Here is a 25,628-nt window from a genome sequence, read left to right as displayed (position 1 = left end):
ACAAAATAAATGTGCTGTAGTAAAGCATGGAGAAAAATAGAACTATAATTGTTAGCTAAGAAGAGATGTATTGGCTTCTTCATTTTAGGAAGAATCTAAGGGTTGTATTTGACACTTCAAGATGTGCAATGTAAACACATGAAAATAAGGTAGCATGGCTGTCTCTTCCATAGCCATTCCATAGAATTAGACAAAACTGATTACTATTCAGTGTTCAAGAATTTGTATATCTGTTTTCAGTGGTGAGGGGTAACATACAACAGACTGAAATGCTCCACTTGAAGGGCACAGGTTTAGAATGAAAATTGGTGTATGAAAGTTGTGGACATCATTTTTCTGTTTTCAGGTACAAATACAACTTGACTCCTGCATCTATTTTCAGAGAAGGCATTGTAACAGAGGCTTTTGCAAATAAAAAAAATTGTAGAGCAACATTTAAAGTGAGATTCTTGAAGGACTGTGTTTTATGATACTGATTTGGTATCTTGGGAGACAGAAGAGAGTAATTGGAACTGGAAAATGAAAAAAATAATTTGGACACAAACCCAAAAAGGGTGTGTGTGGAGAGTGCAGAATAGATTTTCAGAAGATGAAGGTGTACCTGTACTCTTTCAGAACAGAAACTGAGGTTTTATATGTGGGCTTCTAGGTCTCAATGAGTGTTTATTGCAGTATTTTTCTGAATTACAGATGCCTGTACAATAATGGATCTTTTACTGGGAAAATACCCTGTGCCATTAAAAGTGATGTGACAAGCCAAATACAATACATGTAGATTTTCCTGCTATTGTGTTTCTCCAGTGGTGCAGGAGGGGGCTGCACTATGTTTTCTTGCTTATCCTTTCCACCCTCAAAATACTTTAATTCCTCTCTCACCTGCTTTCTGCTTCTCACAATAGAGGAGATGGTGGTTGTAGGAAAAAGACTTTGATTTATTTGTATGTATTTCTGGCACTTTTGTCTAGCTTATAGAGAATTCTGCCAGCTGTGGATGGAAGCGAGAAGCTCCTTGTTAAAAATCTTCTAATTATAGGGCATTAATCTCTCCCACCAGCATCCCCATGAGTTGGAGTGTTTGTATGCTAGTTGCAATACATTTTCTAGACTGTACTACAGAAATAATTCAGTTTGACACCAGTTTAGCTGCCATGTTTCAGTGCTATGGAATTCTGGGAACTGTAGTTTCTTGTGGCACCAGAGTTCTCTGCCAGAAGACTAAATGTCTCAAAAAGCTCTTGTCATGAAAAAAGAGAACGGTTTTCTCTCAAATCTTCACTTGGTTGACTTAACAGAAGAACAGTGTTGACTCTTGCCAGCTGTCAGTATTATTTCACTGGGGTCAAAGACCAGATTCTCAAAATGAAAAGAAAATACAATCAGCACCTGTTCATCTTCTGCTTGGTCTTGTCATTCATAAACCTGTCCACTGCATCACTCTGCTTGAAGGATATTTGGTACAGTTGTGTCCTGGTCAGATGATCTAATAACATTATGATCTGTCAGCTGATAGGTAGTGCCTCCAGGAAAGGGCAGTGGGAATTTTGGCATAGTTGCTGCCTCTTGAACCCTGTTGAGGGGGACTTCTGATGACCAGATTATCATCCCATTATTGAATGCAAAATACTATGTGTGGGGAAAATATGCCTACTGCAAACATTCTTTTTATACATAGGACTGTTCTAACTCATGAAGCCAAAACTATGACCAGGTAAATATATACGTACATGTTTCTCAATTGCTAATTTTCAGAAGTAAGATGTGCAATGTATTTTAGTTGGTTACACCCTTGATGAACATGAACTAGACTAATACAGAGGTAGACAATGTATACTGGTGTTTTCAATTTCATTTTTCATTTTGAAATGCTAATGGCTGCAAATATGTTTTGTGTGAATTGAGTAAGTTAATGAATTCACAGCATTACAATTTTAATGCTGATAGACATTTACATTTTAGGCCATAATTACAATATAAAAATTGGAGATTGAGTGCAGCATGGTAATTAACTTTAGAATATGCCTTTTTCATGAAAATGATACACCAACTGTCAATTGCATGTTACTGACATATGGATATAGCTTTGTGTACAAGTTAAAGTGATTAATTGGGGGAACCTGAATGTCTTGCTAAAACTATCTTATGTATCTGTGGTGCCCTTTATATGTTATAAGATGGCATGGGAACTCTTTCCTGTGGCTTCATATAAAATGTCACTATTGTGACATTTTAAAAGGCCCAGTACCTAATAAGCAGGGCCACTGGCATATTTCAAAATACTATACAATTTCCGCTGCCTATGTCATAGTAGGGCTTTACAGAAGCAGTGTGAGATGAATCCAAAGAAAATTATTTCTATGCTTTAGTTATAACTTCTAAAGCTACAGTAGAAAAAGTGCAGACCATGGACCACAAAAGTGGCCCCTTGACCCACTTTTGTACCTCTCAGTCTTTCAAAGTCCCCAATTCTCCCATTGTAAGGTTTTAGTGCAATTTTCAGGTACTTTTGACTGGAAAACCACATAGTAAGTCCTCCAAGCATGTGAAAACATCCTTGCCCGATCCTCCACTACCCTCAAATACGTGTTTTCATCACAGTCCCTCTCAAAGTGGTGATGGGAAGTCAAATATTGTCACCTTTGGTCACTATTTTGTGAGGGACAAGGAAAACAGGTATTTGCTGTGGAGGGAAGATAGGGCCTGCATGAGGGTTTGGTGGAAAAACGGTCTCCTGACCTCCTTTCAATTCCCCCTTCCGCCAATCTGAAGGACACTTAGTTATAAATTTTCTTTCACAATTACACATCAAAGCAAGTTTTGAATGTTTCTTTTAATTTACAGGTTACCAAGTTATGCCTAACCAGCAGCAAAACTACCAGGGTTTAGTTGGTGTCCAGCAATCTCAAAACCAAAACCTAGTCAGTGGCCAACCTAACAATATTGGAAACCAAATCCAAGGTGTACTAGTCCAATATCCTCCTGTGCCATCTTATCAAGTAAGCTATACTCTATTTCTGTATCATTGCAACTGTTGAAAATACAGCTGATCTTACTAAACATTGAAGTTCTGCCTAGTGAAGTATTGTTAATAGAAATGTATCAACTTTTAAGGGACTGCATACCCATAGAATGATTGGTTGGAAGGGGATTGCGAGGGTAGACAAACAAAATCACTTTTACCAACTTAGATTTTGAACATATGAACATTTGTTTATTCTAAAATGTTAGAAGAAGCTATCATTCCTCATTATTGCTAGAAGTAAGGAACAGGGAAAGTACATGTGATGTCCTTCCTGTATGGATTAGATTCCTGTAGCTGGCATGACTAAACAGTCTGTGGGCATAAAGTACGGACTGGGTCCATTTTAGGATTGGAAAGGGGCGTCACTTCCGGATGCCCCTAACCCTAATATGGACTGAGTCCATACAAAATGGTGGCACCCATTCCACACGGGTGGCACCATGTTTATGTAGAGGACGCACTGCGTCTGCACGTCAAGCAACTCATATGACGCTGCAAATGCGCCATTGGCACCTCGCGGCGTCATATCCGCGCTGCAAAGAGAAGCGCCATTTTGGCGCTTCTTATTTGCAGTGCGGAGGGCCTCACGGTTTGAACGCTGGGGCTCCTCCGTGCTGCAAATGAAGGTGGCGGCAGACTGCCCCTTCTGGGTGGTCTGTAACGCGCCTGTGTTACTGTAAAAGAGCTTCTCTTGTTCTTCCAGTGAAACACCTGATTTTGAATATTGGCAAGTGACAGTCTTTTGAAACAGTCTCATTGATACATAGAACATGGGAGATGGTTTGTAAATAGCTGTTGTCAGTATATTGATCTCAGGAAGGGAAGGAGAAACATGGGCTTTATCATGCTGCCCTTAAAACAGAGGCCTGGAGAATTCTCCCTGCAGTCTTATGGGCGATGATCAAACCTAATTTTCCCTGATGGAGGGGAAAACAACTCCAGATTGCAGGTTTGGGTTGATATGAATGAATTCCTTGCACGTAGGAAGCTAGATAGTCACACTGTCAATAAGATAATTAAGAAAACCCTTTTCCTCAAGACTTTAATGTGTGAAAAGAATTATTTGATAATGGATTATTTTCATATGCTACATGAGAGTGTTTCCCATTCTCAGTGAATACTAAGCTTCTATACATCAGTGTGTCTCTTTCCCTTTGCTTCTTTGATTTTTTATTTGAAAGGTAAGATGTCACAATATGCATGTCATATTTTAAAGAAATGGGATTAGCACTCTTAATGTTCTTCTAATCCTTAGGTTTCAATGGCTCAAGGTTCCCAAGGAATGTCCCAGCAGACATATCAGCAGCCAGTAGTTATTCCCAATCAGTCTAACCAAGGACTACCCACATCAGGAATGCCAGTTTACTACAGTGTCATTCCGTCTGGACAGCAGAATAATTTAAGGTGAGTTCAACTTTAATGAAATGCCGCTCCTTTACCAAAGATTGTCCTCAATGAAAGCAGTCATAATATACAAGAAAAATAAATAAGAACCATCACATTCAAAGTCTTGAATAACCTTTTCTGATTTCACATAATGATGAAAGTGGATTTTTTTTCCTGTATATATAGAATTGGATTTCATAAGAGTTCATCATTTCATTGAAAGGAAAATATCCTTAGGCCATAATAATTAAGAAATGTTGTAGCCCTGTTTAAATACTTAAAGGGATATTATATTGAGGAGGGAGCTAACTTGTTTTCTGCTGCTCCAGAGACTAGGACCTCGAGCAATGGATGCAAACTACAGGAAAAGAGATTCCACCTCAACATTAGGAGGAACTTCCTGGCAGTAAGGGCTGTTTGACAGTGGAACAAACTCCCTCGGAGAGTGGTGGAGTCTCCCTCCTTGGAGGTCTTTAAGCAGAGGCTGGATGACCATTTGTCGGTGATGCTCTGATTTAGATTTCCTGCATGGCAGGGGGTTGGACTGGATGCCCCTTGTGGTCTCTTCCAACTCTATGATTCTATAAAAACATTATCAATTTCATCCTAAAACTACTTCACAAAATTAAACAGTATACTAAAGCTATTCTAAATACCTTATGATGATACACCAACACAAGACTCCAGTGACACTTAAATAAGTAGCTTTACATGCCTAAATGTGTGGGGAGAATTGGCTAATGTAGATTATAAGTCTTCTGGTACTCATTAGTTTGCCAATAATTAAATGTCGATGATAGGGTAGAGGTGGTTGTTTCACTCTCCACAGCTATCCTGATTCTATTTCCATCATCCTTCAACCAGCCAGGCTGGCTTGAGCAAATGGGAATCCACAGACTCCCCAGCCTGCTCTACAGATCGGGTGAGGCTGAACCAGCAAGTAGTTCTATATAGATATTGGCGCGTTACAGACCGCCCCTTTGAGGCGGCCTGTACCTGCCCCTTTCCCCGGGGTATTGGGGCCTCAGTGGTCAGAACGGCAGCCGCTGAGGCCCTGATCCGCCGCTTTCCAGGCTGTGGGGAAGCGGCCTTTTGCCGCTTCCCCACAGCCTGGAAAGGGGTGTCCTTGGGACTTCAAGCCCCAAGGACACCCCGCGGCGGCGGGGAGGAGGAGAAAGGGGCCGCTTGGCCCCTTTCTCCTTTGTGTTGCTGGGCGCAGCCGTGTGAAGGCTGTGCCCAGCGGCGCAAACCAGGAAGGAGCTCCGAAACGGAGCTCCTTCCTGCTCCGCGCAAAGGGTGCACTAAGCGCCCTGGCGCGGAGCGACAACATCACGTTTGCGCCACCCCGTATAGAGGCGGCGCGGTCGTGACGTCGTCATGGCAGCCCCCATGTAGATGGGGCACCACCATTTTGTACGGACTCAGTCCGTACTAGGGTTGGGGGGTGCGGAAGCATTGCACCTTCCTAACCCTAATACGAACTGACTACGTACTTTCATGGCGGTCTGTAACCCGCCATTATATAGGCTCTCTCATTGGATTACCAAGAATAGTCTTTTTTTTAGCTTGCCTTTTATTACACTATCAGTGTTTAAGTACTCACAGCTCATATTCTTACTAGGGTAAGCAGCATCTACTTAAGAACATAAATATTTTGGGTTCCGGTCACATTGCATGTGGATTGCTTGTATTGTGTATGTGGCTTAATTAGTTACTAGTGCTGTCTTGTGAATTTGGTACTTTCAATCTTCAGAGCTGAAGACTATCACTGTTCATGATGCACCAAGAGTTAAGGCCAGACTTGCTTAGGAAAACAATTTTGTATGGCTAAATTATTAAATTATATCTGTAAATATTAGATTCTTTAGTAAGACTTGTGACTCTGATGCTGCTGCTTCAAGTTGTTTCCAATGTATGACGATCCTAAGGTGAACTTATCACAGGATTTTCTGAGGCTGAGAATACATGACTTATCCAAGGTCATGTTTCCATGGCTGAGTGGCGACATTCTACTTTAGGAATGAGGAATTTGTAGGTCTAAGATAAAAGAGAAAAGAAGCAGAGGTGTGGTACGAAGAATAAGAGTTCTAAGAAAAGCTGTGTATCAGGGACGTAGCCAAGGGGGGGGGGGGGTTTTTGGGGGCCGGCCCCCCCCCCCCATTAGAAAAATGAATGGTGTGGCACTTAGTCTGGACCTCCCCCTTCCTAAAATCCTAGCTACGTCCCTGTGTGTATGCCAGATATATGGACATGTTTACTCTTTGAAAATTGTGAATAATGTTCACTTTGGCCTCAGATGGATAACAGCTCTTTAAGCAAGACCTGCCATGACCTCCTCCATGGGAGAAGCCCACCTTGCCCCATCCCTCCCCCCTTCAAAAAAGCTGCCTTTGCTCTGCATTGGGTAGATGTACATTAATACTGTGAGTGCTAATCTTGTCTGTCTGTCTCCTCTTCCCCACCATCTTAAATTGTCTGACTCCTTTTTTAAAGAAGAGTTAGGAAAATAATCAGTAAAGAAGGAAAATCTTTAAAAGAGCAGCAAAGCCTTTATGGAGGTGGAGGTCTGAAACATTTGCACATGCCAGGCTGCATGCAGACAGCTTTTGCTGTGAAGTTCACAGAACTGGATTCCTTGAGCTCTACCCTGAATAAGAAGCTGTACATTTGCATTGTACAAGTGCATTTCCATTGCAGTTTTGACAGCTCAAATGCTGTAAGTTTGTATGCATTCCTGGTTTCCTAGAAGGAGAAACTTGGCTGCAGTCCCAGATCAAGTGAGCAAATTACCTCAGCTGGCTATTTCTTCTGTCTGAGTCTGCAGGTGGGCGGTTCCAGCTTGTGTAACACTCTGTGTTCAAGTGAACATTTGCAATCCACTTAAATGGGGAGAGAACCACACACACATCTGAATGTATTAGTTCATGAGAACTGTTTATGCTGAACCCCAAGTGCTGTTGTCAAAATATTCTTTTTAGCTTTAATTTCTCATGCATGGCAGCTCTCCTACTTTCCCACTGCCATTTAGAGTATGCTACTTTTGATTTCTGTTCCTCAATTATAAATACATTCCATGTTTAAAAGTAAAAAATGTGTTTTTAATAAGCTGGTTGTGCATGAGTATGGAAATATTGATAGATTACCAGTAGTTTTGTTTTTTAAAGTGCAGCCTATGCTGATGTTATGAGGAGAAATTACACAGCAACCATATTTAAGAATAAGATTGTTTGAAGAAAAAACATATTAAATTGACTATATATACATACACACCAGTCTTTTGGACATTCCTAATTACAGTGTTTCATTAATGCATCAGGTAGCAATTGTAAATTATGATTAAGTGAAATTAAAACAAGTTCATTTTTAAGAATGTATTTTACATTATCCCAAAGAAGATTGTGAATCATGATTTGGGTGCTGATAGCAAGCTTTCCAATGCTACTGCTGGACTTATTCAGGCATTTAAGAAATGCAAGGAACAGAGACAGTAGTATTAGAAATATAGCTGTTATTATCAGCAGTGCAAATTTGTAAATTAGCCTTAATAGAATGCTTCATGCATTGATTTCATTCTGAGTACTAAGACCCTAACTAGTAGTGACCCTAAAAGTGGAGCTGTATACATACCTACTCACATCTACACTCTAAACATTCTATAGTGTTAAAAAGGAGTTAATACTAGCAAAGGTTTGATAGAATTGTAATTTGAAATATACTTTTCAGTGCTTAATTCTAGTTTCTTTAATCTTCTTACTGCTTGCTGTTGTGTTCATGGAATCACTCTGTGCTGTGCTTCTCATCAAGGTGTCTGTAGAGGAAATATATAGCACAGCGATGGTTTCTGCAGTTCATCCCGTGGATTTTTGCATTAGGATGAATTGTTCTGATTGGTTAGGGATGAAGAAACTTGGAATTACTTCATCATGGCAAGAAAAAAGAATTTTAGATTATGGGTTGTATCTGTACTACTTCCTTTTGGCGAAATTGAGCTGCCACTGGAGAAGGAGGTTGGGCAGCAGTTCTTGCCAGTTCCTCTTCCCACTGCAGTCCTTCATTAAAAAGCTGGGTCTGGAGGGTCAGAAAACCTTCTGGAATATGGGATGTGATTACTTGAGCCATTCCATTTACAGAGGAGAATTTCTGGATCCCACCCAAAGTGTTTCAAGTGATGCTGATATTCTGTGGTTATTATATTACGAAAGCATATATATGGCATTGATTTTCAGATGTAAGTTTGAAAAGCCTATGTCACAGGTATCTCTGAGGTTAGAGGGAAGAGAGAAAGGTTTCTGGAGCATAGTGTGCTGCAGCAGTCTTCTGCCTACTCTGGTTATTCTGCCAAAATAGAATAAAGTGGAATTTGAGGTCACCTTGGTGCATACATTTATTTATTTTTTTGCCTCCAGGTTATCTTTGTATCATTTCATTTTGATATTTAGGGATGCTTTGATCTTTGTGTGGCTTGCTTTGAAAGCTGCTTTTATATTTTTTTAAAGTCAGCAATTTGCAGTAATGTGTTGCATTAATGGCAATCTTCAAAGCATGGTCACCTTTCCCAAAGTCACTCCATGAATAATTCACAGAAAGATTAGAGAAAGAAGAATGGCATTTGAGTCACTTTTTTTTTTTTTTTGCCCTTAAGGCAAATGTTTTACTTTTGTTTTAAATTTATTAATTTAAATAGTAAGTAGCATTCATTTCTGCTGCAGCATGGACATATAAATCTCTGATTAATTGTAAAATAATAAATGACCGAAAATGTAGATAACATTAAGAAGCTAAAATAGTACTATCAACTTGCAGTTCAAAGAAGGTTTCTCCATTCTACAAGTGGTAAGAAGGGCTGAAACTTGCCACTTCTGTATCACTTTAAATTATGTTGCCATGAATGGGCATTGATTTGGCTTGTCATTGATAACTGACGACAAGTTGATTTCAGCTCATGGCGACCCTATGAATGAGACCTCCAGGTCACCCTATCATCAACTTCCTGATCTGGTTTGCAGACTCAGGACTGTTGGCTACTTAGTTCTGAATTCTGGAGTGAATAAATTCCCTTTTTGTTCTCTTGTTGCTTTGTTGAAATTGAGGTTGGTTACAGCAAATAACTGTCAGGAATTTATAACATGATGGCAGTGATGTATAAATTGCATTTAATACACTTCTTTTTCTTTCCTTCCCCTTCTGCCACCCTTGTCATCTTCTCCAGCTCTTCAGTAGCATATCTACAGCCTCCAGGATCAGAGCAGATACAGTTTCCCAGAACAACGTCACCCTGCAACTCCCAACAGCTCCAGGGACAGCAGTGTGCAAGTATGAAAAAATAATCTTGACAAATGGACCTTTTTTTGCTTCATTTTGATGTTTTTCAAAAGCACTGTTTACATATTAGTTTGTGAAATGGTCCTCTTTATTGGCTTTAGACACAGTATTCATAGAGCCGGACACTAATATGGAAGCTCATGCAAAGAAAGTTTCCTTTCCTCATAGCATCTTCCCTAAAACACTCACAGACCCTTGAGTTATGAGGTGTAGGGGTTTGCTGGAGAAGGAGGGTGTTTGATGACTATCTCTCCTTGGAGCAGCCTCTATCCCTTCTCACACCACATGTGAAAATCTGTGTCTGTCTTGAGATATTAGGGGAGGGGGCACAGGATGACGAATAGGACAGGAAACATCTTTGATATAAACTGGTAAAGCAAGTCCCCTGTCCCTGATCTTGTCTTACCCTGTAGCTATGTAAAACTGAGCCAGGAAAGCAGGGTGGAAGGAAAGCTGTCCTGTCTTTGACATTACTCTGAATGTGCACTCTGTACAGTAAATTTTTGCTATAATGAGAAATGGTGCCTGTTGCTGTATAAAGTGGCAGTAAGTCCTAGCATTAGGATAAATAGGACTGTTGCTACCCATTAGCTCTGACAAACATAATTGCAGGGTGTAAAGCCCAAAACAGTGCAGCTGCATGATTCCCTTTCATTTCAACAGGGCTCTTGTATACTTCTTGTTGAAGTGAGTGAGCTGTCTGCACAACAGTCCTTTCTCTAGTAGCCTTAAGGTCATTTAAAAAAAACAAAACAAACCCAAAACAGCTGTGTGCTCCACACAAAAAAAGAAAAGATGGGCAGGACCAGTCGTTACATAAGTGCATGTGCTTTCAGCTTTACACCCTGCAATGAAAATTTGAAAGTAAGATTAAAAATATATATAGCCTAATAGTGTACCCTGAAATTTCTGATTTATACTAATATGAAATTTGAAGACATGTTTCTATGAGCTAAAATTTCTCCCATCAAGAAAATAGTTTGTATCACTGTGCAATAGATAAGAATTTTGTTGGCAACCCTTTTGACCATTATGATATTCCTGTTTTTTCCCCCTCACTTTAAAGTAAATATTTAAAAGTGGGTTGTAGGAGTTGAGGTGAAATTCCTTTCTATCTGCCTTACCTAAACGTTTAGTAGGGGGCAACGCATAAATGGGATTTGCTGTTTATAAATTTACTTTACATAATTATTACATGGTCCATGTTCATCATAGACTAAAGCAAAGACTTGCGCACCACTTAACATTTACTGACTGAATTTACTGACTTCAGTAAATGTTAAGTGGTAGGCAAGTTAACTGGATTTACTGAATTCTCACAGAATTTACTTATGGCTCTTTCATTTTGTCCCATAGTTAACTGATGTGATGCTTGATTAGCTTAACGAAATGAAATACAAATATTTGAAATAAATAGACTGCAAATTCACAGAGTTGGAGCCAGACTTCCTGTTTTCCCCAGACTTCCTGTTTTTCAGGCAGATGGATTCCTTCCATTTGCAAAATGGAAAATCTGTTTGCATAGAGCAGGGGTAGGCAACCTTTTTGAGCCGGGGGCTGGGTTGCTATCCCTCAGACAACTGGGGGGCCGAAGCCAAAAAATAAATAATTTTTAAATTTTTAAAAAAATTAAAAATAAATAAATCGGGACGAATGTAGGACAAAAATTTCAAATGGAGGACACTTTTTATTAAACATTGGAGGACACGCTAAAAATTTGCTGATTTTAAAAAATGTTAATATAAATGCATGTTTCGGAGGCTTCTATAGACAATTGCCCCCCTTGCCCGCCGCTTGCCCCCCCGCCTGCCTCCTCCTGATAGGCCAAAGGCCCCACACCCTTATGCGAGAGGCCAAAGGCGGCAATCGGCGGCAGGACCGGGCTGGGGCCAGTCCCAAGGCCTTGCCGGGCCGCATCCGGCCCACAGGCCACAGGTTGCCTACCCCTGGCATTGAGCATGATCCCATCCCCATTGCTTCCAGGTAGCAAAATCAAGGCCAGAAGTAACAAAATGATATCAAAGAGGAAACCAAGAGAAAATAAAGCAAATGATAGAATGAAATTATATTGTTTTAACTTCCCGTCTAAGTGCCAATAATATGAGAGCCTCCTTGGTTTCCCAGAGCTGGGTGTTCCAGTTCTTGGGACTACATTTAAAAAAGCCTTGTCCTAGTTGTTTCGAACAGGTGTCCTCACGTTGGCCAGGGTTCCCATCCTTGGAGACTTCTGTGGGTGGGCAAGTGACTGCATTGGGAGGATAACTTGGGGAAGTGGTAAACAAGATATTTAAGCAGCATTCTTTCCTAAACTTGTTTTGCAGCAGTAGCACCACCACCAGGTGGAGGGATGGTGATGATGCAGCTCAATATCCCCAACAATCCTCAGCCTCGACCCCATTCCCCTCCCCAGTGGAAACAAAATAAATATTATTGTGACCATCAAAGAGGGCAAAAATCAACGGATTTTGGCACTTTGGACAGCTGTACACAGGTAAAACATTCATTTTCAAAGTTTTTACATTTTTATTTATTAAAAGGAGGAATATTCCCCCATCCTGAAGAGAGGTTTGCTTAGGAAAGGAGCCCCAGGTCTGTACTACAGGAGAAGAGACAAGTAGGAAAGTGGGCTGTCTACAAGAGATCAAAATGTTGGGGAATTGTCTTATACTTTACTTGTAGAAAAAGGGAACAAAGTGTCTTTTTCTGCTTCTCAGTTGTTGCCAGTTATGGAAATTATGATAGCTTTGCCTCATTATTATGTAAAAGAGAATAATCTCTCTAGAAATTATTAATCATGACTATGTGGAATTCATACCACACAGATTAAGAGCATATTGTACTTACAGTCTGATCTAAACAAGGCCTGCAAATCAGCTAAAAAGACTAACCTTTCCCTGTTCTGGTAAACTTCCTTCCTTCCTTCCTTCCTTCCTTCCTTCCTTCCTTCCTTCCCCCCTCTCTCCCCCCCTTTCTCCCTCCTCTTCCATTTTCTTTTCTTTCTTTCCTTCCTTCCTTTTATAGTTACAACATAGTCCGCAAATAGGTAGCCCTGCCACCTCTCCAGCTCAGTCTCCAGCACCAGCTCAGCTGTCAAACATGAAGAATATCCGTCCCACGTTAACACCTCTTCCTCTTGTGCCCCCATTCTCTAGACCTTTTATTCCTGGACAAGGTAAGAACTCTCATTAACTGAGAAACAAATAGATGTTTATATTGCCTGACCAGTTTATTAAATTTTCAGTTTATGAATCAGTTTTAATGTCTTTCTGAAAGGAAGCTAACCCCACCCCTCATCTTTGATTTTCTTATTTGACTTCTCTTGAAGTTGATATAAACTACACTCATCCCTCCATATTTGCGGCTTTGACTTTTGCAAATCTGATTATTCACAGATTTTATTAATATGTTCTCTCTAGGAATATCAAGGTCCTCCAGCACAACTCTGTGGTCAACCTTAACCAGAGGTCGCACTAAAAGTCTCTAGAGATTCCTAGAGAACATTACACTAGGCACTTGCAACTCCTCCAGCGCAATTCTGTGGTCAGTGTCTGGCAGATGTTTACCACAGAGTTGTACTGGAGGACTTAGAGATTCCTAGAGAGGCGTTTTCTCAGGTAAAAACATAGTGTTTTTGTTATTTGCACGTTTTCCACATTAACAGGGGTCCTGTGCCCCTAACTCCAGAGAATATGCAAGGACAAGTGTACATTCTAATGAAGGCTAGTAGTGCAGGTTTGAAGAAATTTGAACGTTGATCCTGTTGCATAGAAATACTTAATTGCCTTACAATGTGCACAGTCAAACCAGAATACTAAACTTTCTCTGTATTTCTTGTAGGCCGGGGTGGGGAACCTATGGCCCTCCAGGCTCTGATAAACTACGTACCATTTCCATCATATCTCACCACAGCCAAGCTGAAGGACATTTTAGCCAGGCTCATGAGGGCTTCGTTGTAGCTCCTCCCCTTATGGTGATACTACATGTAGCATCACCATAAGGAAAGGAGCTACAACTAGGCCCTCGTGAGCCTAGTTAAAACCTCCTTCAGCTAGGTTGGTTGTGAGGCATGATGGCAATGGTAGTTTATCAGAATTTGGAGGGCCATAGGTTCCCAACTCCAGTTGTAGGCTTATAAAATAGAATAGGAGGCAGACTGCTAGATTGCTTTATATAGGGGTTGGGGGTTGACCAGATTCTTGTTAGTATGTTCAGACTAATGCAGTTAGATTTATTAAAAGCTGAGAGCTACAGTGGAAGTACGTGCAAAACTTCCATAAAACAAACTGGAATAAGGAAGGAAATTCAGAATTGCACAGAACACAGTGCTGTGGTTATAATCCATCATTCCCTGCAGTAGTGGAACTTTCTTGACTGAAACTGTGCTTGGTGGATTGCCCATGCAGCCTCTTTCAGAGGAGGAGAGACGGCATGGAGCCGCCCCTTAGGGCAGTCTGTTGAGCCCCTCTTAGAGTATACTATATTTACAACTATATTTACAACTCTCAGCCTTAACATTATTCTTAGGTTATGCTTGAAGGAAATTTTAAGATAACTCGAAGTTTTAGAAAACCATTCTGGTGTCTTTGTGCTGTACTTAATAAAATGCAGTGAATTTTCTTGTCAATGCTATAGTTTTATTTATTTAGCCATCCTATTCTTGGGGTTCAGGGGCAGACTACAGTAGTATATTCCATTTGTCATATTCATTACTTCCCCAAACATAAACCTCTTATTGTATCTCCCCTGTAACTCCTTTTCACTTAATCAGCAGGACTTCTAATAGGAAAAGACAAGGGAACTATTGAAAGGCACACCCCACATCAAAATCAGGGAGCAATGATGAGGGAGGAGGGGAGTGAAACTCTATCGATGGAGGCCTGAATCCAGATCAAAAGCTACTGGTCACTATTAGAAGGAAGACATTTTTTGATGTGTTGTCTCCACTTCCCCCATTTCATGAAAAGGGAACGTAAACATGGGTTTTCTTTCCATTTTTTAAATCCCAAGCTAGCAGGTGTTTTTTCCTTTTTTAAAATGAAGTTAATATGGCTGTCTATCTGATGAGAACAAGGCTGTGTTTTTTAGTCCTAGCTTACCTGTTGTAAAGGGAATGTTTTCAATTCCGTATTTTCAGTATTGATGGAATAAAAATGATTAACACTTTCTTCCAATAGTGACTAGTAACTTTTCATCTGGATTCAGACTTCCATCATTGGAATTTCATGCCTGTCCCCTTGCTTCCTGACCTTGAGGTGGGGAGGCCCTTTTGAACATAGGACACTGCTGCATATGGGCAATTGTGAACACTAGGCAATGCCCATTCCCATTCATCTTTGCGTCTAAGCCTTCATTTGTTGCACTGTTGATAACTTTTACACTTTAAACAATATGCCCCTCTTTCAGTTTCTGGTGGTATCCAATACTAGCATTGATGTTTTGCATTATGTGGATGTGTATAGATGTAATAAAAATGTTTGTTAAAAGCCAAAAACCAAAGTGTTTTTTTATGGTTAACAATAATTTTATGGCTAAGATCCTGAGATCAGAAGATGTATCATGAAGTTATGCCATGGCAGAACTACAAAACATTCCCTTTATGCCTGTGTAGTGACTGGTGGAGAGCAAGGGATGGCTGAGAAGTGTTTGGCTAGGTACTTTAGCTAGACACACAACATCATGTTCTTCCAGGATGTCCAGAGGACCACCATAAGTTGAACTGATGCCTACATGTGTCACTAACAGGATACTAACTTTTTCCTTGACAGGCTGAAGAGAGAGAGAATTAATTTTTTTACAAGAATTTAAGCTTCTTTCTGTCTCTTTAGGAGATGCCAGATATCCCTTATTGGGCCAGCCACTGCAGTACAATCCTCCATCTCTGCTACATGGACACGTAGCAGGTCCACAGGTAGGGAATTCTCCTCTTCATAATAAGGAAGATTAGTCTGATATCTTATAACTAACAGTAGGACTTCATATTATGCAAAGGATTTGTTCCAGAATTCTTTGCACTTAATGAATTTCGCATATAATCTGGAACACTATTTTTCTTACTTGAAATGAACAATGAAGTGTTCTCTATAGGCATTTTCTAGGTCTTTCAGCACAGTTCTGTGATATGCTTCCACTGGACGTTGACTATAAAATCATACTGAAGAACTCATCTCTAGGTCCTTCAGTGTTATTCTGTGGTATGCTTTGGCCAGAAGTTGACTGGACAGTGTGCAAATGCGACTAACGAGGGACCTGCAGGTCTTCACGTATGACTGAAATCCGAGCTCACATAATATGGGGTCTTATTGCAAAATCCACGAGGATTGCAAAATCGACCTTTGTAACCTGCCTTGATCTCTGGAAAGGCGGGCTAGAAATAAAGCTATTGTTGTTGTTGTTGTTGTTGTTGTTGTTGTACTTACAAATCAGATAAATTATTTTATAAATAGAAAATAAATTTCTTATATTACAAAGTGGCAGATTTTTTAATGGAGAAATTGTTTGCTGTGTGTCAGTAGCAGTATTCTTTAAGTAACAGGATTTTAACACATATATAGTGCAGTGGACCTTGCATGTAGGCAGACTAGCAATCTGTGGCTCTGATAGTCTGTAGGTTATCACACCCCCATATTATTCACTGGCAGCATGTGTACAAGTCCGCACACAAGTCACTGCCATTGAATAACATGGGAATCAACCATCTGTGTTTTTTGCCTTCCACAGGGGTCCTCAGAATCAAAACCCTGCAGATGGGGAGAGTCCACTGTACTCAGATGTGTACTCAGGGGTTTGAGGTGATTTCATTTCAGATTACGGTTAAAGCATAACCATTAATAGAATTAAGATTACTTTAGCTCCGCTGGAAAAGTGAGGGGGCATTATATACAGTTTAGGCACTTTATTTATACACTGTTGTTTAGCTAAGCATTAATGAGAGGTGCCACATAAATATATATAGTTAATGCTGCAGATCCAAATTTGTTTCTGAAACCTAAAAACCGCATAGTGCAACTCAAAGATACTGGTGTGTATTCATCCCAGTGTGCTTGCTACTTGGATGTCAAAAGGATTACATGACCATTGGAGTGCAGTGAATGCATTACTTTGAAATGTGATATACTGACATTCTTTCTTCTAAGTGAATTTATTTGCAAAACAACACAAACATGGCACTACTTAATTCAAGTAATATGATGCCACTCCAATTCCCAAATGAACCAGCTAAAGAAGAGGAAGCAGTAGAGTACTATTTTAAATTTGCCCCATTCAGATGAGTAAGTTCACACCTTCCATCCCTTGTGACCAGAACCAGCATGGCATAGTTTTACAGCGCTATATAAATGAAGGTTAATAATAATAATAATAATAATAATAATAATAATAATAATAGTGGTTTGAGTGTTGGACTATAACTCTGAAGACCAGGGTTCGATTCCCAACTCAGCTATGAAACCCACTGGGTCACCTTGGGCAAGTCATATGCTCTCAGCCTCAGAGGAAGGCAATGACAAACCCCCTCTGAACAAATCTTGCCCAGAAAACCTCATAATAGGCTCGCCTTATGGTTGCCTTAAGTTGGAAATGCCTTGAAAACAACATCCCTTGTGGGCTGAGAATGGAGAATTCTGCTCCTTGATTGTGCGCGCATATATATATATATTCATCCCAGTGTGCCACTTGGAAATACAATACAATACAATATAATGGTGTCTGAACATTCTCCCTGTAGTGTCAACCTGGAAGCAGACATGGAAACAGAGGAAGAAAACCAGCCAAGAAGGCTGCCTCTGCAGACCTTGGTGCAGGAGAACCAGGTATGTGACTCACTGTGTGGCATTTCTTCACAATGCACCTAAAGTACTGAGAGAATATATTGCTTTCTTCTATATTACCACACTTTTGTAGGTCTAACTGTTGTCTGGAGACTGGCTACAGAATACGATGCAACAAAAGATAATGGGAGATATGAATATGAATACTTATCCAAGGAACCCAACATGTCCTCCAAGCATCTCTGTTAAATGTTTCAGCTGCTGAGTCCCCACCATCACATTAGAGAAACATGCTTTAATATTTTTATCATATGTACATGACATATGCCTTGATTGCATTCCATTTGAATTACTGGAGCACACTTTACATGAGGGTTCATATGGAGCCTGTTTAGAAACTTCAGCAGGCCAAAATGGTACAGCCAGATTGCTGACTGGGGCAGCATATAACCTGCTTTACTGAAACAACACCACTAGCTGCCAATCCAATTTGGGCAGAATTTAAGGTGCTGGCTATGACCTTTAAAACTCTTATATGTCTTGGCTCCAGACTTTCTGAAAAGCCCTGTCTGCCTAAATGAGTCTGTGCAGGGAAGGCTTTCTCTCGTTTCTACCATCATCACAGGGACATTTGGTGAGGACACAGGAGAGAGCCTTCTTTATGGTTGCTTGCAAGTTGTAGAACTCCCTTGTCTGAGAGATCTGGTTGGCTCCCTCCCTGCTGTCTTTCCTGCAGCAGGTAAAGACTTTTTATTTAAGCAAGCATTTGGTTTGCAGTATGTGTGGCAGACAGAGCTTTTAATCGGGGAAGGGGTGTAATGTTTCTATTTTATTATGTTTTAAATGTCTTTTTAATACTGTTTTAACTAGTGTTTTTAAACAGAAGTTCAGTTTGTTTTAACCTTTGTACTAAGAGGTTTTCTTAAAATTGTATTGTGTTTTTAAAATGTTGTAAATTGCCTTGAATCCCATGCTGGCAGAAAAGCGGAATATTTATCAAATAATAAATCAATCAAATATATGTTTATCTTTAGCAGACATTGGATAATACTCAAACAAGCAAACAGTTTCATTTATATACCGCTTCATACTGAACTAACTGTCTAAGAGGTTTACAACTGTAAGCTAATTGCCCCCAACAATCTGGGTACTCATTTTAGCGACCTTGAAAAGATGCAAGCCTGAGTCAAGCTTGAGCCCTCTTAGCTGGTATTGAACTCGCAACCTTATGGTTTTGAGTGAGTGACTGCAGAACAAGCATTTAACCACTGCCCCACCAGGGCTCCTGTGTACATCTGCTTCCTTTGTGACTTTGTTTTTTAAAAAACCTGCTGCCATGCTGCCTCCGTAACATGGGTGCAAAGTATGTTTGGAAGTATCAGATTTTGGCTGGCATCAGAGCTGTTTCAGTAGAGAGATGTTTTGTGTAGGTTTATATTGGAAACTGCATGGTTTTTTTCCATGATGAAAAAGGACAAGTAATTTGGCTTCCATTAGAAAATCTTGTCTGTACAAGTTATGCATAATTCATTTAATTTTTTTTATAGAATAGCCAATTAGGAGCTGGCCTTTTTGAGTTAACTAATACAGTCGGCCCTTCTTATACACAGATTTTTATACACGGATTCAAGCATACACGGTTTGAAAATGTTCAAAAAAGTATACATTTCAAATAGCAAACCTTGATTTTCCATTTTTTATAAGGGACACCATTTTGCTTTGTCATTGTATTGAATGGGACTTGAGCATACACGGATTTTGTTATACACGGGGGATCCTGGAACCAAACCCCAGCGTATAACAAGGGTCCACTGTAGTCACTTACATTTACTGCCTGGTATCCTTAGCTTCAGGCTATGTAGAAAGCTGAGAGTTAATAGACCACTGTATTTCTAGCTATTCAAAATGCAGAAACACTGTTTTAAAGTCATGTCTGTATACTGAAGTTCTTAATTCAATTTTTTTTAAAGTGGCTGCTAACTGGTTATTGGTGTTGGCTTGTCCTTCTTGCAAACTAGGAGGTATAATTGAATTGGAGAAGTAGAAGGGCAAGGAACAAAGCCAATCATTTATTGCAAAGTACGCAGATGAGTCTCTCAAGTAAAATTACCTGCATGCAATAGACCTTTTGCAATAAGGTATATTTAATTCTGCATTTTTTTCAGTTGTAGGAAAAGTCTTAGAAATTACTGAATTGCCTGAAGGAATAACTCGCGCAGAAGCAGAAAAGTTATTTGTGGAGCTTCTTAAAGTTGGTGCCAAGATTCGGTGGCTACGGGATCCCCAGTCTCTACAGGTGCAACAGCAACACCACCATCATTACTGTGGTAGTGGAGATAACAATGTGAATGCTGAACCTTCCAAGCCTAGTGACTTGGCATCTACATACACGGTTCTAGCGACATTTCCAACCATGTCTGCAGCCCAAAACGCATTGAAGAAACAAAGTAACTCACTGAACAAGTTTAGGCTGAGAACAAGCAAGAAGCACTACGACTTTCACATTCTGGAAAGGGCTAGTTCTCAGTAACAGCTATGCCATTGAACATTCAGCCTTTATTACTTCCATGTCCTTATCTCCTCTACTTGATTGGCTTGATGTTTATGGGTTTTTTGTTGTCTTCATAAAGACTCTTTGGACGTCATACAACAGTAAAGCCTTTGAAGAATAACCCAGTGATCCAGGCAGAAGATGCAGAAAAAGAAAAAAGAAAAAAAACACACCCACAACCAGTTAAATCATCAACAGCTCAAAACAAATACACTGCTGTGATATAAAACGGACAGGCAGCACTCTCTGAAGAATGCTGTTAAAAATGCCCCTTTTCTAGTAGTTTCATTTTATATATCCGAATTCTTGTATCAGATCCAAAGCTCTGTTGTACAGCAAACCTTTGTTCATAAGGAATATTCATATTCTTAACCTCTATTTTGTAATCCCTTTGCACACAGCCAGCACACTTCTATCAGTTTAAGGGACTGAAAGGGAAAGAGAGAAGAACTCCTAAGGAATTACACTGTGTTCCTAGTCCAATGGGCAAAAGGCAAGGAAGGCAGCATATTTCTCTTCCCTTTTCTCTTCCAAAAGTAACAGAGTCAAACAATAGCTACTGAAGACCTTCTCCAATCCTTCCCTTTTTAGATTTACTTAGGAGAAGTGAACTAATAACTGCCAGTAAAGCCTACTTTCAAGGGAAAAAATGAACACTGAAGATAATTTTAACTGGAGCCCATTGGTTTTCAATAAATGGTGAGGAAATTTAATGTGACTCCCTAAATGGCAAGAAGTTTGCACTTTAATTGTGTTCCCATCAATATGTTTCTCTTTCTTTTCTTTTCTTTTTTTTACTGTAAGAGTAATTGCATTTGATAAGTGCTGGAAACTTCTTAAGTGGTTTAAATGTTTTTTTTCATCATTTGTAGAGGATCACTGGACATCAAATGATTCATTGCACATATAAAGGAGACACCTTCTTCAATTTCTGTATAATTTGCAAGGCTGTACAATGTGTGCTGATGCAAGCCTTTCTTCAGTTTGAAAAAAAAAATAAATGTTTACAAGTACAGGTTTCCTGGTAGACTCTTTTAAAATGATAGAAATTACTTTAAAAAGAAGTGGATATAGCTGATGGTTCACATATTCACAAAACTGTTTAAAAAAATTTCATGATAGATACTCATAAACAATGAAAGTTTAATCATTGACTTCAGGAGATCACTGATGTAAATGTATGTGTTAGGTGGATCTCACATAAGCTAGATATTATACTGAGGGAGTAACTGTTGTACCTCTCCCCCATCACTATATCCTGGATTTAGGACTGTAGACTTAGTGTCAAAGCTTTTCTGGGAATTAGATCACTTTCACAAAATTCCTCTGTTCTATACACCTGTCTACTGAAATTATAGTAACACTGAGTAAAAGGAGAAAGGAATGACACTGAGTGAAGGGACAGTTAAAAGCTATGTCTGTCTTCACTGCAGAAAAATATACCTGAATGAGCATTTTCATGAAGGGAATCTGAGGAGCTAAGGCAAACCATGGGCCAAGAGATGAAATTATATAAGGAGGGTGGGCAACTGTCCAGGAGGAAGGGACTGGTTTTCACTTTGGCAGGGTGCACAGGCACATTTCCCTAGAACTGGAAATGTGTGGTGTAGTAACCATTGGAGTACGACTCTGGAGACCAAGGTTTGAATCCCCAGCTCAGCCAAGAACCTTGGGAAAGTCACGTTCTCAGCCTTAGAGCTGCAAAGATACACTAAACAAATCTTGCCAAGAAAATCCCTATGAGAGGTTTGCCTTAGGATCACCATAAATGACTTGAAGATACCTATCAAGAAATGCTTTTGGTTTTGTCCCTTTTTTCAGCTGGGGATGGGGAATAAGAGAAGCAATTCTGCCACATTTGAAGGTGATGTAGGGTGGGGTGGGGCCCCTTTTAAAAAAATGGGCTCCAAGAACTTTTTGGCACATCCTCGGGAGCACAAAGATGGGCCTGGGGACCACCTTTGAGACTTAACTGCACAAAAGAGGTTGTAGCGTAAGCTTTTGTAGACTTGGACTGTATCCACACTGTAGAAATAATCCAGTTTGACACCACTTTAACTGCCATGGCTCAGTATTATGGAACTCTGGGAACTGTGGTTGTGTAAGCCATCTAACCTTCTCTGTCAGAGGGCTCCGGTGCCACAACAAACTAAAAATTCCAGGATTCTGCAGCATTGAGCCATGGCAGTTCCAGTGATGTCAAACTGCATTATTTCTGCAGTGCAGAGGCAGCCCTGGTCTACTTCCTTCACATAGATTCCTCGTTCCATCTTTGCAATTCCAAATTTCTCATTTAATATATAATCATCAACCCACACTGGCCTTAGCCAACATCTTTCCTCCTACTTTTGCCCCTCAACAACTGTAGTTAAAATTTAACTTCACAGCTCATCACCATATCCACAAGTTTGGCATTTCTATGGATATTCATGGTCTGATTGTAAAGGTCCTTCCTGGGCACCAGTTCATTCCTTGCATCTGAGGAAGCAGACCAAGTCCATGAAAGCTTATGCTATAACTTTTTTCACAGTCTCAAAGGTGGTGCAAAATCTGTACAAGTTGCCAGTCTTGGATGTTTTAGGTTTTTAGATAAAAGGTAAGTGAAGATGAGTAAGGCAAGAAATAGAGACAAAATTATTGTGTGAGGAAGCAGAGAAAAGGATTCAAAGATATAGCAGTGTTAGTATGTAGAATCAGTATGTAGAGAGATCTTGTAGCATCTTTGAGACTAATTGAAAGAAAGAAGTTGCCAGCATAAGCTTTCATAGACTACAGTCTACTTCCTATGTGCATCTGAGGAAGTAGACTGAAGTCTACGAATGCTCATGCTGCCAACTTCTTTATTTCATTTAGTCTCAAAGGTGCTACAAAATCTCTCTACATACAGAGAAAAAGAGTATCTCATCTTTGTATTAGAGTATCTGAACTTTTGATGTCAGGATGATAAAGTACCTGGTTGGTGGAATAAATATTTGCTTGCTTCCGTATATGATTCCGGGCACTACAAGTGATACAATTTTAAATAAAATTCAACTACTAGAAACAAAAAACCCCAAAAGATTAAAGCAGCAGACAGCACAGATAGCACAGTCTCAGGTGTACTCAGATGCAACTCCTATTGAGTTCAGTTGGAACTCGGTTTTTCAAGAGGAAATGTGCGTAACACTTTTTAAAATTCTGAAAATACAAACAATTGTGTGTCCGGTTCAATAACTGCTTTTCTGGAACATACACTATCATCCAAAATCCACAAAAGAGTGGTATCTTTATTGGGCCATCAAAATGCACATTATACATGTTGCAAGCTTTCAAAACGCCACTGGCTTTTTCATCAGGCCAAAAAATTGAGGGTGTTAGTGGTAGGCCTGCATTTGGTCCAGATGTTGTAGTTGTTATCCTCAGTTCAGATGTTACGGAAAGGTGTTCATGCAGGTGGCCCCTCCTCCTCTTCCTCCTCCTCCTCCTCCTGGCCATGTGCATACTGGGAGATTCAGTCTCGGAAATAAACTTTAAATTCTTTCAGCAAGATAAAAAGCTACTGCATTTGAGATCAGGGCTATGACTAACAGCATCGCCCACCCCCCACCACCACCTTTCTTTCTCCTGTATGATTTTTTGCCTGATGAAGAAGTCAGTGGACCTTCAAAGCTTGCCACATGTATAATGTACATTTTGCTTGTTCCGATAAAGGTATCTCTCTGGATTTTGGATGGTTCTGTACTTTGCTATATGGCCAACACAGCTACCCCTGGATATTTGTTATTGTTAACTGTCCTCAAATCGCTCTTGACCCATGGGCACCCATGAGACATCTCCAAGACCCCCTGTCCTCCTCTGCCTTGCTCCTGCAAATTCATATTCATGATCTCTTTAATAGGGTCCATCCATCTAGCATGTGGCCTTCCTCTCTTTCTGCTTCCCTCCAGCTTCCCTCACATTATTGTTTTTTCCAGTGAGTTGTGCCTTCTCATGATGTGTCCAAAGTATGACAACCTCAGTTTTATCATCTTGGCTTCAAGAGAGATTTCTGGTTTGATCTGCTCTAGGACCCTTTTTTTTGGCTGTCCATGGCATTAATGAATTAATTTCCCTCCTGTCTTCTTTCTTAACTGTCCAGCTCTCACACCCATACACAGCTATAGGGAATGCAATGGCTTGTACAATTCTACATTTTGCGTTTATCAGACAAAGGGTAGTGGAAGTATAATCCAACGGAAATATGAATGCAATCATGGGGTTTAACATTATTGTGTGATAACCCACTACAAGCAAATTTGGGCAATGGGAAGTCAGTCTGAACACAATCATGGGGTTTCACATGATTGCGTGATAGACTGCCACATGCAAATTTGGGCAATGGCATGCTATTTTCGGGCAGTGGGGAGCCAGTTCAAGTGCAATGCGCATTCACGTAATTGCACTAAACTAGTGACTTTAAGTAAATGTGTTTTGGCCCCACTTTCTTTTCATTTGAATTTAAGAGACGTTCCTCCCGTTCGATAAACTCCTCTGATTGTTGATATTCCTTTCTCCTATTTTCACTCCTCCTCCTTCTTTGTCCGTGCCTGCTTTTCTTGTTATTATGCATACAAGTTGAACAAATGGGTTAAAAGGATACAACCTTGTCTGACTCCTTTGCCAGTTGGGAACCATTCTGTTTCTGTGTGTTCTGTTCTGACAGCAGCCTCTTGTCCTGAGTACAGATTCCCCATCAGGGCTATCAGATGTGTTGGCTCTCCCATCTCTTTAAGGGCATTCATAGCCTTTCATGATCCTGGCTGCACCCCCCATTTCTCTCAATATTTGACCCCAGATATAGGACTCTCTTGCTATTTCTGTCTCATTGTCAATTTTGTCGTTTTGGCACGAGAGTTGATTCTGCCTGCGTAGATTGCAGCGCTTCGACTGGGATATCACCTGTTCCTGGTGGTTTGTGTTTTTGCCATGTCTCTTGTTAGAAATTCAGAATTTTTTTAGGATTTGGGTTTCATCTTCATATGGCTCTTCAATCCTTCCATGCCTCTTGAATTATGTTACTTGTTGTTGTCATACACACTGCCTGGTCCTTGGTTTGAGTTTCCCCTTTGATTTCCTCTGGAAACGCTTACCTAGCATTCACCTGATTTTATTATTCTTGTAAGAGAGAGAAGGTTGTGGAAACACTTTCAGCAAAGCCCCCTGGCTAACACCCCAACCATGGTTACATGTTTAATGCAAGCTTTGATTTATTTAAAACCTGAAGACCCCCTCCTCACACAAAAGGAGGCCACGGCTGCATCCACATGGCAGAAGTAACTCGGTTTGACACCACTTTAACTACTATACTCAAATGGTACGGAATCCTGGGATGTGTAGTTTGCTGTGGCACCAGAGCTCTCTGACAGAGAAGGCTAGACGTCTCCCAAAACTACAATTCCCAGAATTCCATAGCATTGAGCCAGGGTAGTCAAAGCGGTCTCAAAGCGGACTATTTCTGTGGTAACCCTCGAGGTTCAATGAACTCAATTTTATTAGAGGAAGAACTATCAGCTCCCACTTTCCCTGTCTTCCTCATCCCCCGCGAATCTGTCGCTGCTAAACGCCA

The 25,628-nt window shown here is 40.2% G+C and overlaps 1 protein-coding gene across 9 annotated transcripts in view; it reads left to right on the top strand.

Annotated features, from left to right (window-relative positions):
* The window catches only part of R3HDM1 (R3H domain containing 1), a 104,571-nt gene extending 83,512 nt beyond the window's left edge, over positions 1-21,059 (top strand). For 8 of the 9 annotated variants that reach the window (XM_042449475.1, XM_042449454.1, XM_042449464.1 and 5 more), the window contains 8 exons: positions 2,839-2,993; positions 4,275-4,423; positions 9,615-9,718; positions 12,049-12,218; positions 12,749-12,899; positions 15,553-15,635; positions 17,451-17,535; positions 19,659-21,059. In XM_042449475.1, the coding sequence (XP_042305409.1) occupies positions 2,839-2,993; positions 4,275-4,423; positions 9,615-9,718; positions 12,049-12,218; positions 12,749-12,899; positions 15,553-15,635; positions 17,451-17,535; positions 19,659-20,023 (1,262 nt within the window). In that variant the 3' untranslated portion in view covers positions 20,024-21,059. Of the gene's footprint in view, positions 1-2,838; positions 2,994-4,274; positions 4,424-9,614; positions 9,719-12,048; positions 12,219-12,748; positions 12,900-15,552; positions 15,636-16,444; positions 16,516-17,450; positions 17,536-19,658 lie in introns of all 9 variants that reach the window. The other variant, XM_042449492.1, reaches the window with a different exon arrangement.
* Positions 21,060-25,628: the final 4,569 nt, after the last annotated feature.

Source organism: Sceloporus undulatus, chromosome 1, assembly GCF_019175285.1.
Source record: "Sceloporus undulatus isolate JIND9_A2432 ecotype Alabama chromosome 1, SceUnd_v1.1, whole genome shotgun sequence".
In the NCBI taxonomy this organism is placed as follows: domain Eukaryota; kingdom Metazoa; phylum Chordata; class Lepidosauria; order Squamata; family Phrynosomatidae; genus Sceloporus; species Sceloporus undulatus.
This window is presented reverse-complemented; position numbering and strand designations above follow the sequence as displayed.